A 16,585-nucleotide genomic window follows, 5' to 3' on the forward strand; every position below is an offset into this window, starting at 1 on the left:
TAGAGGCATACCCCTTTGCCTTACCCCTTGTTTTAAAGGGTTAGGCGTAGGGGTAGGGGAAGGGCCAAGGGGAAGGGGTACGAAAGAGAATTGAGATTGGGGGTAAAGCTGCTGCTGATGTTAAAACTCACATTAATGAGATTGTCACTAGTACAGATATGGGAGCATACCTTCCTCGATGACACGTCCCTCGCCATCCAGCATGCCCTGCACTTCACAGCCTCTCACGTACACCAGGCCGGTTTGCTCCACGAAGGGCTGGCGCCGGTCAAACCGTGTGCCGTAAAGCAAGTTCGGCCGCACCGTGATGAGAAAGCAAACATCGTGCTTCCGCAACCCTGTGGAGGGCAAAGGATGGAGAAAGGTGTTAGAGAAACAAAGGCCACCCTTTGTTCTGGATTTCTCTTCACTCTATATCTAGTATTAAACATGGAAAGGTCCTAACATGGATTAAGTGAGGAGGAAAAAAACATGACATTGTAAGAATAAATTCAGAGAAGGTGACAACACAAGACTATGGTAAGACAGATATAATAGTGCAAAAACTGTATTAGTGAAAAGTACCTTCTTCTGGAAGAGGATATACAATTTTGAAATGTGTGAATGACTTACTGTTCATGTTTATTGCCAGTTATTTCAGAAAACTCATAACATAGCAACTAAAATGTTTCAAAGATTTTTATTTAAATTTTGATCATTACAGTCCACAGCTAGAAAAAAATAAATAGCGGAAACAAAAAACAACACATCTCTAAATGTTAGAATATTTCATTTAAAGTTTGAGTGACTCACTACCAATGCAGTCTAAATATCATGAATCTCTCAGTCTGGTTCAGTATTGACAGAGTGTCCAGATGACACTCAGAGACACCCCCACAAGGCGGATAAGCCAGAGGTCATTGCTGAAAGGCTTGGCTGTTCGCAGAGTGTTGACTGGAAGGGGAAAGTGTGGTCAAAAAAAGACACACAAGCAACAGGGATGACAACAGCCTTGAAAAGATCATCACACAAAGACCTGGCACCTGTTCATAGTACCAAAACTACTAGTAACTGGTTTGCTGACCATATTATTACTGTACTTGATTAGAAGCATGGACAATACCCATAGATTTTCTATGGGCTATTGTCAAGAGGAAAAAGAGAGGCATCACAGCAACAATGCAGACAAGCTGAAGGCCATTATCACAGCAACCTGGGCTTCCAGAGCATCTAAGCAGTTCCATAGGCTGGCTGCCTCCATGCCACACACTGCACTGATGCAGTAAGTCATGCAAAACAAGCCAAAACCATATATCAAGTACATAAAAGAATATACCTTTCAGAAGCTCAACATTTCTGTTATAAATATCTTTTCTCTGGATTGAGCTTATGAAATACTGCAATAATACTTTAGTCTATTTCTTATAGCTGGAAATGTCATCAAATTGAAATTACAAAAAATGCTCGAAGCATTTTAGTATAAGGGGTGTGAGCGCAAAAAAAAAAAAAAAGAAAAAAAAAGAGGCCTAACAAACCTCGTGATTTTCTGGTCTGACGGATTCAAACAGAGGATCCTCTGGTCACAAATGCTTTAATGTCTGAGATACTGAATTGACTTGAAGCACTTTGGTGCTGTGTTGCCACAGTAACTTTGAAATGTGACTTCATTAGTTACTTTTTACAGTTACATTTTAGTTACTTCATTAGCAGCTGCAGACAATTTGTCTGCAGTTGCTGAATGTAACTAATAAAGTAACTAGTAACTGAACTTGGCTATTTTTAAGATAGAGTACTCAGAAAAGTAACTATAAGTTACTTGGCTGATTAGTTAGGAAAAAATTATGGAATCATGAAAAACAAAAGAACGCTCCAACACATCACTAGTATTTTGTTGCACCACCTCTGGCTTTTATAACAGCTTGCAGTCTCTGAGACATGGACTTAATGAGTGACAAACAGTTCACTTCATCAATCTGGCTCCAACTTTCTCTGATTGCTGTTGCCAGATCAGCTTTGCAGGTTTGAGCCTTGTCATGAACCATTTTCTTCAACTTCCGCCAAAGATTTTCAATTGGATTAAAATCCGGACTATTTGCAGGCCATGACATTGACCCTATGGAGGTGAATGTCGGGGATGAAAATTTACAGGGTGATTCCATAATTTATTTCTCAGAATTGAGTGAGTCCATATTTTTTACCCTCTGCTTGGTCTAAAAAAGTAACCGTTACTGACTGCCACAATTTTTTTTTCTTTATTTCTTATAGTGTTTCTTAAAGCCAAAAAGTTGCCATTTGAAATGACTTTAGTTTTGTGTCATGTCTGTGATCTGCTTTTTTTCTACAAAATTAAACAACTGAATGAACATCCTCCGAGGCCGGTGATTCCATAATTTTTGCCAGGGGTTGTACTTCAGTCTATTTCTTGGAGCTGGAAATGTCATCAAATTGAAATTACAAAAAATGCTCGAAGCATGTTAGTATAAGGGGTGTGAGCGGCAAATAAAAAAAAAAAAAAGAAAAAAGAAAAAAAAAAAAGAGGCCAAACAACCCTTGTGATTTTCTGGTCTGACTAGGATTCAAACAGAGGATCCTCTGGTCACAAATGCTTTAATGTCTGAGATACTGAATTGGCTTGAAGCACTTTGGTGCTGTGTTGCCACAGTTACTTTGAAAAGTTACTTCATTAGTTATTTTTTACAGTTACATTTTACAGTTACTTCATTAGCAGCTGCAGACAATTTGTCTGCAGTTGCTGAATGTAACTAATAAAGTAACTAGTAATTGAACTTGGCTATTTTTAAGAAGAGATACTCAGAAAAGTAACTATAAGTTACTTGGCTGATTAGTTACTTTGCTGATTACTCAATCTTAAGAGTAACCAAGTTAGATTACTAGTTATTTAATGAGTTACATTACTTATTATTTACAAGTTGTTGGCAGCTGCTAATAAAGTAACTGTATAAAGTAACTAAAAAGTAACTAATAAAGTAACTTCTTAAAGTAACTGTGGCAACACTGCTTTGGGGGCACATAATTCAAAAATGTTTGGGAAGCACTGACGCCTGCTGATTTCTTCTACAAGTGCCGACATTAATTACAGGCTGATTACAACAAATTTCATATTAAAATGAGCTCAATATGGCATTAACTGAAAATAACATAAAAATAACTGAACAACTAATTCAATAAAAAAGATGAATATTTCAATGAAATTTGGGAATGCTGGAGTGGAAGCTGCTGTATGACTCATAAAGCAGCTTCCACTCCAGCTTCCTGTGTTGGGCTGGAAACTGCTTTATGACTCATAAAGCAGCTTCCACTCCAGCTTCCTGTGTTGGGCTGGAAACTGCTTTATGACTCATAAAGCGCACTGTCACTCTTACATCACACAGCCCTCTTTGTTGTCACAAATGACAAAAACCCTCATTAGGAGCCTGAGCCTCATTAGAAACACCAGTTCAGCAAGTTATTGTTCCACAGCAGTGAGCATTCAACAAATCATCTAAATCCATCAACCTAAAGGACTCAGACAATCAACAAAATGGTAAGTTTTTCTCATGATTTTCATTTTTGTTTATACTGGTTTATCAGAGTGTCTGTGCTTCATAATCACTGTTTTTTTTTCTTTCTGTTTTTTCCACAGCATCAGGAAGAGATGATGCACAAGGAGTTGACTGAGGTAGAGGAGGCTAACGAGATGATGCTCCAGCTGACACAGTGTTTGGAGCAGAGCTATGAGGAGCTCGGGAACATGCAGCAGATGTTTTCAGAGCAGGCAAAGATCGACAAGGAAGCTCTGCTGAAAGAAAAAGCACAAGTGAGGGAACTCAGATATGAGCTGAAAGACATCGAGAGTCATTTCATCCAGGAGCTGAAACATACAAAGTATGAATATAAAAAAATGTTGGACGCCAAGGACAAATGTCTGAAAATGAAAGAACAGAGCCACCAGGAAGAGATGAAGGACAAACATGATTATTTCCAAAAAAAGCTGGCAGCCCAGAAGGAGCAGTTTGAAAAAGAGCTGCAAGACACCAAACAACACTACATCCAAGAGCTTAAAAACACAAAATTTGAAAATATGAAAATGTTGGACACCAAGGACAAATGTCTGAAAATGAAAGAACAGAACCACCAGGAGGAAATGAAGAACAAAGACGATTATCTCCGAAAAGAGCTGGCAGCTCAGAAGGAGCAGTTTCAAAAAGAGCTGCTGGCCCAAGAGGAGAAACACAAAAAGGAGCTTGAAGCCACGATTGAAGATTTCCAACACAAGCTGGAAGACCGTGAGGAGACATTTAAGAAGGAGATGGAGGACAAGGAAGAAGGTTTTAAAAAGCAACTTGAAATGATGAAGACTCCAAAGGACAATTATCGTCAATATGTGATGGCAGGAATGTTTCTTTTTGTTGGGGTGGTGTCAACAAAACTCCTCATGACAAAGTCCTGAACAGATCTCCAAAATCAACAGACAATATTCAGTCCAGGATGGAGATGAACAGTCCAATGAGGACAAAAATATTTTATGTGGATTTTTGTTGTCTTCTTTGTTAAAGTGTTTTGACAATTAGTTGTTGAAAAATCTCAATGTTTGAATCCATCAATAAAGAATCTGACAGAGTGACAGTGGCTGTTTCCAGTGAAAACACACCCACACAATTAAAATACAAAATAACTTTCATTGTTTACACATATAACCTGAAATTTTTGGGAAAATAATCTATGCATTTTCAGATCACTTTTGTTGATATTAAACATTAAAAACTGATATATGTCTGAGGTGGAACTAAAGTTCACTCTCTCCTCAAGCACAGACGTGATCTTACAGCTTTATAACAGTCTGGAAATCTGGGACACTTCCATTAGCATGGAAACAATGTTGGTGTCCCAATTGGAAAACCAAGGAAAGATAAATGTGAAGTTAGTAGTTATAGACAAATTACATTGACATCTGACTTATGTAAAATAATGGCGCGCATGGTCACTGATAGGCTAACCTACATAGTAGAAATCAGTCCTGATCAGAATGGCTTTGGCAATGGGAGGATGACCATTGATCCAGCGCTCTGCTTGGGGGATTTTATTAGGAAAGCTCAAGCTTATAAAGAACTTGTCAGCGCAGACTTTTTTATATTGAAAAGGCATATGACATGTTGTATGATATGATATGAGAATGTTTAACGGGATTATAGATTTTTTTTTTTTGAAGAACAGAACCACTGAAGTAACAGATGGAGTAGCCCACTCTAGGATTTATTCAATAGACAATGGAGTTCCACAAGGGAGTGTGTGGAGTCCCTTACTCTTTAACATTGTTATGTGTCGGACACAGCCCGGAGAACCGACCAGCATTTGAAGGACCCAGTATAAAATAAGCAGAGCACGGTACAAAGGATAACAGAGTTTAATGAACATAACAGTGCTGTGATAAATATAGAAGTGCGCGGTCTGGCGTGGTGGATTGCGGTGCGCTCCCAGCAGCGCTAACGGTCCGGAGCCAGAACTGGTTCGGACCCAAGGACCCCGCCGACACCCCCCAGGTGGCCGCGACAAACCGAGTCTCAGGAAGTGTGCTGACGAGCGTGAGACCTCACCCCCTCCTCTTTCACAGACCATGCATCAAACCTGGACGTTCTCTGCATCCACTGATGATGAGATGGCTCCCGAGACGACGATCTCACCCGTCTGGTCACAAGGTCGAGTCTCTGGCAAATACACACTGTGTACTCCAGTCTTAAATGCCACCATGTTCCAATCCATGTAGATGCACCACAGCTGTGAGTCCTGACAAGCCGCAGGTGATCAGGGTGAGGTCCTGATAAACTCAGCTACACAGCCACTCAGTCCCAAATGCAAGCCACCTGGAAGGAAAAACAAAAGACAGAAACAAAAAGGCAGCCAGGCCCCCCAGCCATACAACAGTACCCCACCCTCACGGGAAGCCTCCCGGCGACCACACAAACCTGGCCCAGGAGAAACACCCCCCTCCAGGGACCATGGCTGGAAACCGTATCCGCATTCATCTTCCAACAGAATCCTCATCTACAGAACGGTAGGTGTCTTCTCCTCTGGCTGCATCTTGGCCCTTGTTTCTATCAGTCAATTAGCACAGGTGTGGCCAGGAGTTCTTGAACCTGTGCGGTCAGCCTTTGTCCAACCATGTTCACAGTCTGATTAGTCATAAAACAAAAAAGACAAACACAAACAACCAAAACACCCCCCCCCCCCCCCTCCCCAGAGGCCCGTTCCATCAAACCCTGGGAAGGGGAGAAAAGAAAAACAACCCAAACTTAAGCTAACAAATAAAAACACTAACACCCCCCCCCCCCCCCCCAAACGACATGTAGGGACCAACACCCCCCAGAGGACATCCCGCCAGCTCCAGGAGTAATAACCACAGCCGAGGTCCCTCTGGGATCCAACGTCACCCACGGGGACTCCCAGCGCCTCCCAGAGGACCATTCCATCAACCCCAGGAGACGCCTCCCCTCATGACCAACGGACCCAGCCCCGGCCGTCTATGGCTAGATGGACCCACAGCCCTTTCCCCCCCAGAGGACACCACAGTCAAACCCTGAGGGCGGAAACTGGGGGGAAAAAACAAAAGGAGAAAAAAAAAAAAACATACAAACAAAACAACCCCAACCCCACCCCCTTGGCGCAGTGGAAACTGGAAGCACGTCCAGTGTCACCAACCATGACTATACCCCAGAAGCCAACCGGGAGGAGTGGAACAGTGGTTATGGCAGACAGCACAAAACGGCGCCACTCCTCCGACTTCTAAACCAGCCACTAGCTGCGGGTATATCCCACTGCCCCAAACCTCAGCCACGCCGATGGCAGACGGCTCAAAGGCGTGCTGAAGCCGGAGGTGGAACAACAAACAAAAACATCCCCCCCCCCCACCCCCACCCCAGGTGTAGAGGTTACCTGGGAAACGCCCAGCATAACCAAACTGCACCACTCCAGCAACGCCGACACTACGGCTCACACGGCTGGAGCCAGAGGAGAAGAGAGGGAACAAAAAGAAAATACCCCAAACCCCCCCCCCTCCCCTCCCGGGTGCAGAGGTTACCTGGGAAACGCCCAGCACAACCAAACTGCACCACTCCAGCAACGCCGACACTACGGCTCACACGGCTGGAGTCAGAGGAGAAGAGAGGGCATAACAAAAAACAAAACAAAAAAAAAGAAAAAAACAACCCAAATACCCCCCCATGACCCCCCAGGGGACCATCCCATCAAACCCCGGGAGGCGAAACCGAAAGAAACAAAAAGAAAGACCAACAGACTAACACAAAGTTGCTTGGGTCCTTTTTTTTTTTTTTTTTTGACAGAACTGCAGGGTCACGACCCCAGACACTAAATAGTGTACAAATAAAAACCCCACACAAAAACCAACTCAAAAAACACCCACACAAAACTAATAAGTGATTTATACCGTCAAGCTCAAACAAATGGAACACACCTGTTCCAACTTAAGAGCTTGACGGTAATGTGACTCAGTCACCAACAGAGGGAGCCAGAGTGCTAAAAATGAAAAACCCCCTTTGGTGACAGAAAATAATTCATGCTGCCTTTCCTGTGAGCAGCACACAACAAAAAACGTGATTCAACTAAATAACACCGGAGCTGACACAACAGACGCAGTAGTTATCTTCATCCGGGGAAACGGGGCTACAACTGTCACACGGGAAGCACAGCGACCCGTGCCACAGAGCTCCGCCGTGCGCGTGCACCCATTACAGACACACTCTTGCAGCTCCCGTTTAAACCTCTTATCCGGTCGGAGCGTGACGCGAAGCCGTCGCCAGTCACACTCCACCACGACCCTCGGATAAGGCACACGGCTGCATGAGCGCTCAAATCAGTATTCCGTAATGGGTTCTCCAACGCGCACCATCCGGGCGGAGAGCACCCGCAACTGATCCGGATAACTTCTGAACGTCTGCTGCCGCCTTCCTGGCGCGTTATCGTCTCTGCTACCGCTGGGTCCGTGATGTTTGGCCAGAGACTACTGTTATGTGTCAGACGCAGCCCGGAGAACCGACCAGCGTTTGAAGGACCCAGTATAAAATAAGCAGAGCACGGTACAAAGGATAACAGAGTTTAATGAACATAACAGTGCTGTGATAAATATAGAAGTGCGCGGTCTGGCGTGGTGGATTGCGGTGCGCTCCCAGCAGCGCTAACGGTCCAGAGCCAGAACTGGTTCGGACCCAAGGACCCTGCCGACACCCCCCAGGTGGCCGCGACAAACCGAGTCTCAGGAAGTGTGCTGACGAGCGTGAGACCTCACCCCCTCCTCTTTCACAGACCATGCATCAAACCTGGACGTTCTCTGCATCCACTGATGATGAGATGGCTCCCGAGACGACAATCTCACCCGTCTGGTCACAAGGTCGAGTCTCTGGCAAATACACACTGTGTACTCCAGTCTTAAATGCCACCATGTTCCAATCCATGTAGATGCACCACAGCTGTGAGTCCTGATGAGCCGCAGGTGATCAGGGTGAGGTCCTGATAAACTCAGCTACACAGCCACTCAGTCCCAAATGCAAGCCACCTGGAAGGAAAAACAAAAGACAGAAACAAAAAGGCAGCCAGGCCCCCCAGCCATACAACAAACATCATGATTAATGATATTTTCTCAGAGGTAGAAGTTAGTCTTCGAAGGTCTTTGTCTGCAGATGACGGTGCATTGTGAATTAAGGGTCAAAATGCTGCATTTATTGATTAAAAAGCTTCAGGCACTGTCAGCACAGTGGAGAGATGATATGGTGGACTAGCATGAAGTAAGCAAAGCAAATCTATAGTACCACAACAAGATCTGCCTTATGCATGTATTGTATACAGATCAGCTGCAAAATCTTATCCACGAAACAGGATTCTCACTACAATTTTTAGCAGAATAATGGGATTAAAAAAAATCACCTTAAAAAGATGGGGGCTTGGGGGCCACTGAGGCGGTGCCCCAGTGGTGAGCTCAGGGGGCTTTGTCCCCTGATGCTTTTGCATTATGGGCTTATAAAAAGGCCTTCTCGTACAGACATACAGGGTGCATGGTCAGCAGGGTGTATGGGAGACTACAGAGAACAAGGTATGACAAATACACAAAACAGCTTTATCACATGCTGGTCTGCATGTTGGGCCTTGATGCAACTTCTACAGGTCTGAAAAATTCATATCTACTTTCATGTACCTTTTAATCATGATTTCAGGGACTATATCCAAAATATGGGAACAGGCTTTAAAAAAGGTACTACGACAAATACTCATAGAAATGTCAACCTACTAGATTACAACTACATGCGGACTGTTACAAGTCCAAAGCAGTTCTTGCATTGACAAAAAAGAAACAAAGTGAACTGGGCACAGAAATAGATGCACAGCTAGATTTATATAAATAAACTATTAACAAGTAAATATACCTTCCCACTCCTGCTTGATATGATCTTGTACGTTGAGATTAACAGTGACATCGGCTCGGACACGAGCAGGCCAACTCTCTCCAATGTTGGGCTTTGCAACTTCAACAATGGAAAAAGAGGTGATGACCTGAGCCATCCTGGCCCAGCCCCCAAACACCACTCCACCATATTCTGATTGCCTGTTTAAAAGGAAAGATACATGAATGAGTTACATGTATGTCATGGGTCAGTGTCAAGACAAACAGCTGGTTTTATATTCAACCTATGGCACCATCTCATATTTATTTTCACAGATGTAACCAATAAGTCACCATGTCATGTGACTCAATGTGAGCACTTATTATACTAAGTGAATGAATAAGTTTGATGACACTTTGAACAAAATATTCTGTGTGCTATTATCACATTGTTTGAGATGGACACAGATAATTCCAGCTTTCATTCGTTAAAGTGAAAAGGGTGTGCCATATCATACCACCCACAATAATATGGGTATAATTTTTTACATGATTAAAAACAAGCATCATATCATGATATAAATATCTGGGTTTCTATTACAGAATAAAGGAGTAGCAAGAAGGTGTAGGTGTGTTTGGCAAGCTGTCTGCTCTTTTTCCCAGTTGTTTTACTGTGTTTTTGCTTGGTTGGTCACGTTTTTCCTGTCCTTTTTAAAAAAAAAAAATGTCAAGCATTATAGCCTCCAAAAGCATCTGCTGTTTTTTGTAATTGGTGTCAAGGGAGAGAGAGACAGAAAAAGGCTGCAACATAACAAAAAGAGGAAAAATTGAAGTGCTGTGAATACTTTCCAGATGCACTGCATGTTTTGATTTAACGTATTTTTAATATGCTACTTCAAATCCTAAAATTTTGCATTTGCATTCCCTAGAGCACAATGACACAAGCCCAATCATGTCTGAAAGTCAAAGAAGGGTGTCAGCCTCTGATCATTATTCAATACTTTTTATTCTATATTGTCATTCATTTTAGGCTGTATCACCCACCTCTCACAGACAAGCAAGCAAAATAGTCAAAAGTCACGTTGGAAACTTATTGTACCTAGAAATACTACACAAAATACCCTACCATTGGAATTTATGAGATCTGCTAGACTGCAATATTCTATCACAGGATTCAGTTTTCATGATTGTAGATTGACCAAGGGTCAACCTAGAGAAGTGGTGAAATCTCACCATGGTTTCATTCGCCACACCACATCCTCTATGTCCTGTCTGATCTCATAAGTCGACTCTAATCGGAAAAGGTTAAAGTTTCTCAGCAGATAGTCATGGAGCGTGAGGAACTGGAGATTCAGCTTCGGCAATGCAAGGCAGCCTGGAATGAAGAAAAAATGGACAGAAAAATAAAAAATAAACACAGCGATAATAAAATGTATACATACAACCATTGAATTAAGGCTCAAGTCTGTTTTTCTAAACAGTTACAAGAAATAGGTTGAATGGTCATGTGCAGCAACAGCAATCACAACAGCAGCAAAATGCATGTAGAAAACACTAATGTTGTGCTACATAACTAATACAGTATGCTGATGGTTGGTGGTGTGTTACAGCTGAAGATGTCCTTGCCAGCTAAAGAGGTTTCCCAGGAGAGATGACAGTTTAGTGGTCAGTGAACACCACAGAACAGGATGACTGTTTGTGCATGACACTTATATGCTAATCAAATTAGCATATAAGGCTGTGCAACAAGGGAAAAAAAGAACAGACAGAGTATTGTGACATAATTTTTCACAATATTGTACAAATTTTCCTGATGATCAGAATTAACAGATTAAACATGTTCTTGACTTGTCCTCAAATCCATGTGATCAATATGACCTCCTGTCTCACCTACAAGACGGTAAGGCCTTGTAGGTAAGCAGCAGAATGCATGTAGCTAGGAGGTTGTTTGCCTCTGGCTCCCCTGCATCTGTCTCTTCCAGTATTATGTCAGAGGTGAGCATGGAATAAAATACAGCAGCAGCCACTTCATCTTTTAAAGCTAACATGCGGTGCAGTTCAGTTTGAAAACCAAAACAGAGAGTTACAATGCAGATAAAGAACAATACTAAAAACTGTGACATATTGAAAAATCTCAATTTTAGCCCTACAGTAAAAACTACGGAGCTGCGGTGCATTTGGTAATCCCAATTCACTGACAAATGACAGTTTGCACAGGATACATGACAACGTGAAGGCATGCTCTCTATTTTCATGTGCTGTTATGATACCTGCACTGTAGTTTAATCATACAATAAGAATACAAGCAAAACTATACAATGCAAATACCATTCAAATACACTGGTAGGGAAGTTTAAGTTGTACTCTTTGTTCCATTTCTAAATTTGCAGAATGCCCTGGAAAGTATTGCAGTGTATTACCATACAACTGCATTGTGGTCCGTGTATTGTAAAGTTGTTGACACATAGCCCAGTTAGCCAATATACTCTGGTATCATGTTTTAACTCAAACACACACATTTCATGCATGCATTTACACAGACACGCACCTTCGCCTGAGTAGTACTCAGTTGGTACGATGTTTTCATCCCAGATTATCTTCTCTGTTGGATAAAGTGGCATCTGGTTAAGTTGCTCAATCTGAGAGATTCTGCGCTCATGACGGGACACCTGAAACAGGTGTCAGACAATGACAGACAGTGACAGAGAGGACAAAGCGGTGGAGAGTGAGGAATAGGGTTAATGTGACTCCGGGGCTTGATTATCTCCCCCAATCAGAAAATAAAATCAGGTCACACAATCTGTTACCGCTTACCTACTGCTAATTTGTGGTTTAGCTAAATCCTTTCAACATCTGTGGCCTCATTAGAAATCTTCAGTGAGACCTTATTTGGCCAATTTATGTGTAAATTCTAATCCAATTACATTTTTTCCAGAATCTGATTGGTTAAGCGTGTCAGATTTCAGACCGTATAAAATTAGGGTTGTTATTGTGCTTTATGTTAGTTTAACAGTGTTGTTAGTGTTATTGATTTATTGTGTTTTTGGAGTGCTATTGGCTTTGTCTTTTTATATAAGTCTCATGTTGCTCTGACCATGAGTGACTTAAGCTTCATGTTGGAACCATGAGTGAAATGTTTAGTGGTTTTAATGTCTTCAGCCACAGTCTTTGTCAAATTAAAACACCCTGCTTACAGGTTTTCTTTGTGCGTGCGACTTTGATCAGTTGCCATTTGCTGTTTGGCAAGCTTATGTATTTTGGGTTAATGATGAACGGTGCCAAAATCTAACACTTGTAAGACTAATAGTTTTAGAAAAGCTACGAATATTAACTAACATTGCTAATTACATTTTGGACTCACACACCTTTCCAGCAGGGGGCAATAAATCATCTTTATATTAACATCGTGATTGTAAGTGCATATAATTGTAAATACGTTAAAAATACATGGATGGCAAAAGAAAGTGAAAACACTTATTTCCATTGTGGTCCATTTAAAAATCAAATGACAAAATAGAAATAATAATATTGATGATAACAGTAATGATAATAGTGTGTACATAATAACAAGAACCTAAACAACTTATAAATACATTAAGACAGTAAATTAACATTAAAATTACATAATCAACAGGAAATAAAAGGGTTGAGCTCCTCTTCTAAAACTTGTTGAGGTCTAAGGTTCTAAAAACATTCTGGACTCTCACACCATTCCAACTCATTGGTTAATTTATTACCACCCTTGAAAAATGTCAGCTGCCTATTTTATAAACACTACTCAATCTAGGGGCCGTGGATCCCCATGGGCAACACGCTAATAACCTATATATATATATCATGAAGTTAGATTCACTATGGTTGCTATGCTTTCTGATCAGTTATTTTCTCATAAAGCAGCTGTTCACAGTCACTGTTTTTAGAGGTATAACAATAACAATTGCACTTCTTTTATACTGGCAAAGTATTACTTAATTATCCCATAATTAAACCTGCAATTTCGCATCAATTAATAATGCAAATTTCAAGTTAATACTTTGCCTATGAAACTCATGAAGGGCAATGACATTAAAGATTACTACATTTCTGGAACACAAATCATGTTTGTTTTTTAACCAGTTTGGGAGGTTCTGCAATTTATGCTCCGGTGTGATGTACATACTGAAAAATCACACATTTATTATTAATAATAATTATAGTAACTTTTCATATAGGGCTTTCCCAGGAATTAATATACTTTAATAATGAAAGAATAAATGCCAATAATAAAAAAGTGCACAACAATGCACAGAAAAAAATGTGCAATGTCTACTCTGAAAATACGGCACCTGGAATAAATTATTAATGTCAGAGCACAAACCAAGCATGAAGTCAAAGGAATTGTCTATAGACCTCCGAGACAGGGTTGTCTCTTGGCACAAATCTGAGGAAAGGTACAGAAACATTTCTGCTGCTTTGAAGGTCCCAATGAGCGCAGTGGCCTCCATCACCCATAAATGGAAGAAGTTCAGATCCACCAGGTCTTTTTCTAGAGCTGGCAGCCTGTCTAAAGTGAGCGATTGGGGGAGAAGGGCCTTAGTCGGGGAGGTGACTAAGAACCCGATGGTCACTCTGTCAGAGCTCCAACATTTAACCTTCCAGAAGGACAACCATCTCTGCAGCAATCCACCAATCAGGCCTGTGTGGTAGAGTGGCCAGATGGAAACCACTCCTTAGTAAAAGGCACATGGCAGCCTGACTGGAGTTTGCCAAAAGGTACCTGAAGGACTCTCAGACCATGAGAAACAAAATTCTCCTGTCTGATGAGACAAAGATTGAACTCCTTGGTGTGAAAGCCAGGTGTCATGTTTGGAGGAAACCAGGCACCATCCCTACACTGAAGTATGGTGGTGGCAGCATCATGCTGTGGGGATGTTTTTCAGCAGCAGGAACTGGGAGACCAGTCAGGATCGAGGGAAAGATTAATGCAGCAATGTACAGAGACATCCAGGATGAAAACCTGCTCCAGAGCTCTCTTGACCTCAGATTGGGGCAAACGGTTTATCTTTAGCAGGACAATGACCCTAAGCACACAGCCAAGATATCAGAGGAGTGGCTTCAGGACAACTCTGTGAATGTCCTTGAGTGGCCCAGCCAGAGCCCAGACCTGAATCTGACTGAACATCCCTGGAGAGATCTGAAAATGGCTGTGCACCGACACTCCCCATCCAACCTGATGGAGCTTGAGAGGTGCTGCAGAGGAATGGGCAAAATTGTCCAAAGATGGGTGTGCCAAACTTGAAGTATCATATTCAAGAAGACCTGAGGCTGTAATTGCTGCCAAAGGTGCATCAACAAAGTATTTCACAAAGGGTGTGAATACTTAGGTACATGAGACTTCTTAGCTTTTCATTTTTTAATAAATTTGCAACAATAATAAAAAAAAAAACAACAAAAAAAAACAAAACAAACTTCTTTCACGTTGTTATTATGAGGTGTTATGAGTAGAGTTTTGAGGGAAAAAATGAATACGCTGGGAAAAAAAAAAAAAAAAATCAATACTCTGTGAATACTTTCTGGATGCACCATAAATTAAAAACACTGGATTAGCTCAAAAATATACTCTTCCATAAGTTCAGTGTCAGATAAAACATCATAACCAAAAACTGCACATACCAGCAGTTCCAGAAGAACCTCCTTCTCATAGGTAGTGCCCTGCCCTTCAGCCAGCTCTGGTAACAGACACAGATACGAGGCCACCCGGTGAAGAGTGTTGGGGCTGCAGAGAAAGATAAGAAGTGAGCAATGAATGAGAAAAATATGCAAATATGATATGGAGAGAAACTAAAAGAATGAACAACTTCATGTTTAACATTTATCCTTTTATTAATAATAAATATGTATCAGAAAGTCGTATCCAGGAAAGGGATGACAATATGCAGCAGACAAGGAGTAATTACAAAAAAAGATCATGATTCTGTAATTCCAAAAAGGTCAAAGACAAGTTTTGAACAAAGAAAATATGATGCTCTCTTTCATCTATATATATCTATATATATATATATCTATATATATATATATATATATATATATATATATATATATATATATCCATCATCCATCCATTTTCTTCCGCTTTATCCGGAGTCGGGTCGCGGGGGCAGCAGCTCAAGCAAAACCTCCCGATCCACAGACACCTCTCCCAGCTCCTCCGGGGGAACCCCAAGGTGTTCCCAAGCCAGCCGAGAGATGTAGTCCCTCCAGCGTGTCCTGGGTCTTCCCCGGGGCCTCCTCCCAGTGGGACGTGCCCGGAACACCTCTCCAGCGAGGTGTCCAGGGGGCATCCGGAAAAGATGCCCGAGCCACCTCAACTGACTCCTTCCGACGTGGAGGAGCAGCGGCTCGACTCCGAGCTCCTCCCGAGTGACCGAGCTCCTCACCCTATCTCTAAGGGAGCGCCCAGCCACCCTGCGGAGGAAACTCATCTCGGCCGCTTGTACTCGCGATCTCGTTCTTTCGGTCATGAGCCAAATCTCATGACCATAGGTGAGGATCGGAACGCAGATCGATCGGTAAATCGAGAGCTTTGCCCCCCTACTCAGCTCTCTCTTCACCACGACGGTACGATACAGCGAACGCATCACTGCAGATGCTGCACCGATCCGTCTATCGATCTCACGCTCCATCCATCCCTCACTCGTGAACAAGACCCCGAGATACTTAAACTCCTCCACTTGAGGCAAGGACACTCCACCGACCTGAAGAGGGCAAAGCACCTTTTTCCGGTCGAGAACCATGGCCTCGGATTGGGAGGTGCTGATTTTCATCCCGGACGCTTCACACTCGGCTGCAAACCGCCCCAGTGCACGCTGAAGGTCCTGATTTGATGAAGCCAACAGAACCACATCGTCTGCAAACAGCAGAGATGAGATTCTGTGGTTCCCAAACCAGACCCCCTGTACACCCTGGCTGCGCCTAGAAATTCTGTCCATAAAAATAATGAACAGAACCGGTGACAAAGGGCAGCCCTGGCGGAGGCCAACGTGCACTGGAAACAGGTTTGACTTACTACCGGCAATGCGAACCAAGCTCCTGCTGCGGTCGTACAGGGACCGGATAGCCCTTAGCAAAGGACCCCGGACCCCGTACTCCCGGAGCACTCCCCACAGGGTGCACCGAGGGACACGGTCGAACGCCTTCTCCAGGTCCACAAAACACATGTGGACTGGTTGGGCAAACTCC

The 16,585-nt window shown here is 42.5% G+C and overlaps 1 protein-coding gene across 1 annotated transcript in view; it reads right to left on the reverse strand.

Moving 5' to 3' along the window:
- aqr (aquarius intron-binding spliceosomal factor) overlaps positions 1 to 16,585 on the reverse strand; it is a 102,874-nt gene that overhangs the window by 53,117 nt on the left and 33,172 nt on the right. Inside the window, 5 exon segments of the mRNA XM_034195288.1 lie at positions 171 to 338; positions 9,411 to 9,589; positions 10,601 to 10,742; positions 11,916 to 12,036; positions 15,020 to 15,122. Of these exon segments, the coding sequence (XP_034051179.1) occupies positions 171 to 338; positions 9,411 to 9,589; positions 10,601 to 10,742; positions 11,916 to 12,036; positions 15,020 to 15,122 (713 nt within the window).

The sequence above is a fragment of the Thalassophryne amazonica genome, chromosome 19, assembly GCF_902500255.1.
Source record: "Thalassophryne amazonica chromosome 19, fThaAma1.1, whole genome shotgun sequence".
Classification (NCBI taxonomy): domain Eukaryota; kingdom Metazoa; phylum Chordata; class Actinopteri; order Batrachoidiformes; family Batrachoididae; genus Thalassophryne; species Thalassophryne amazonica.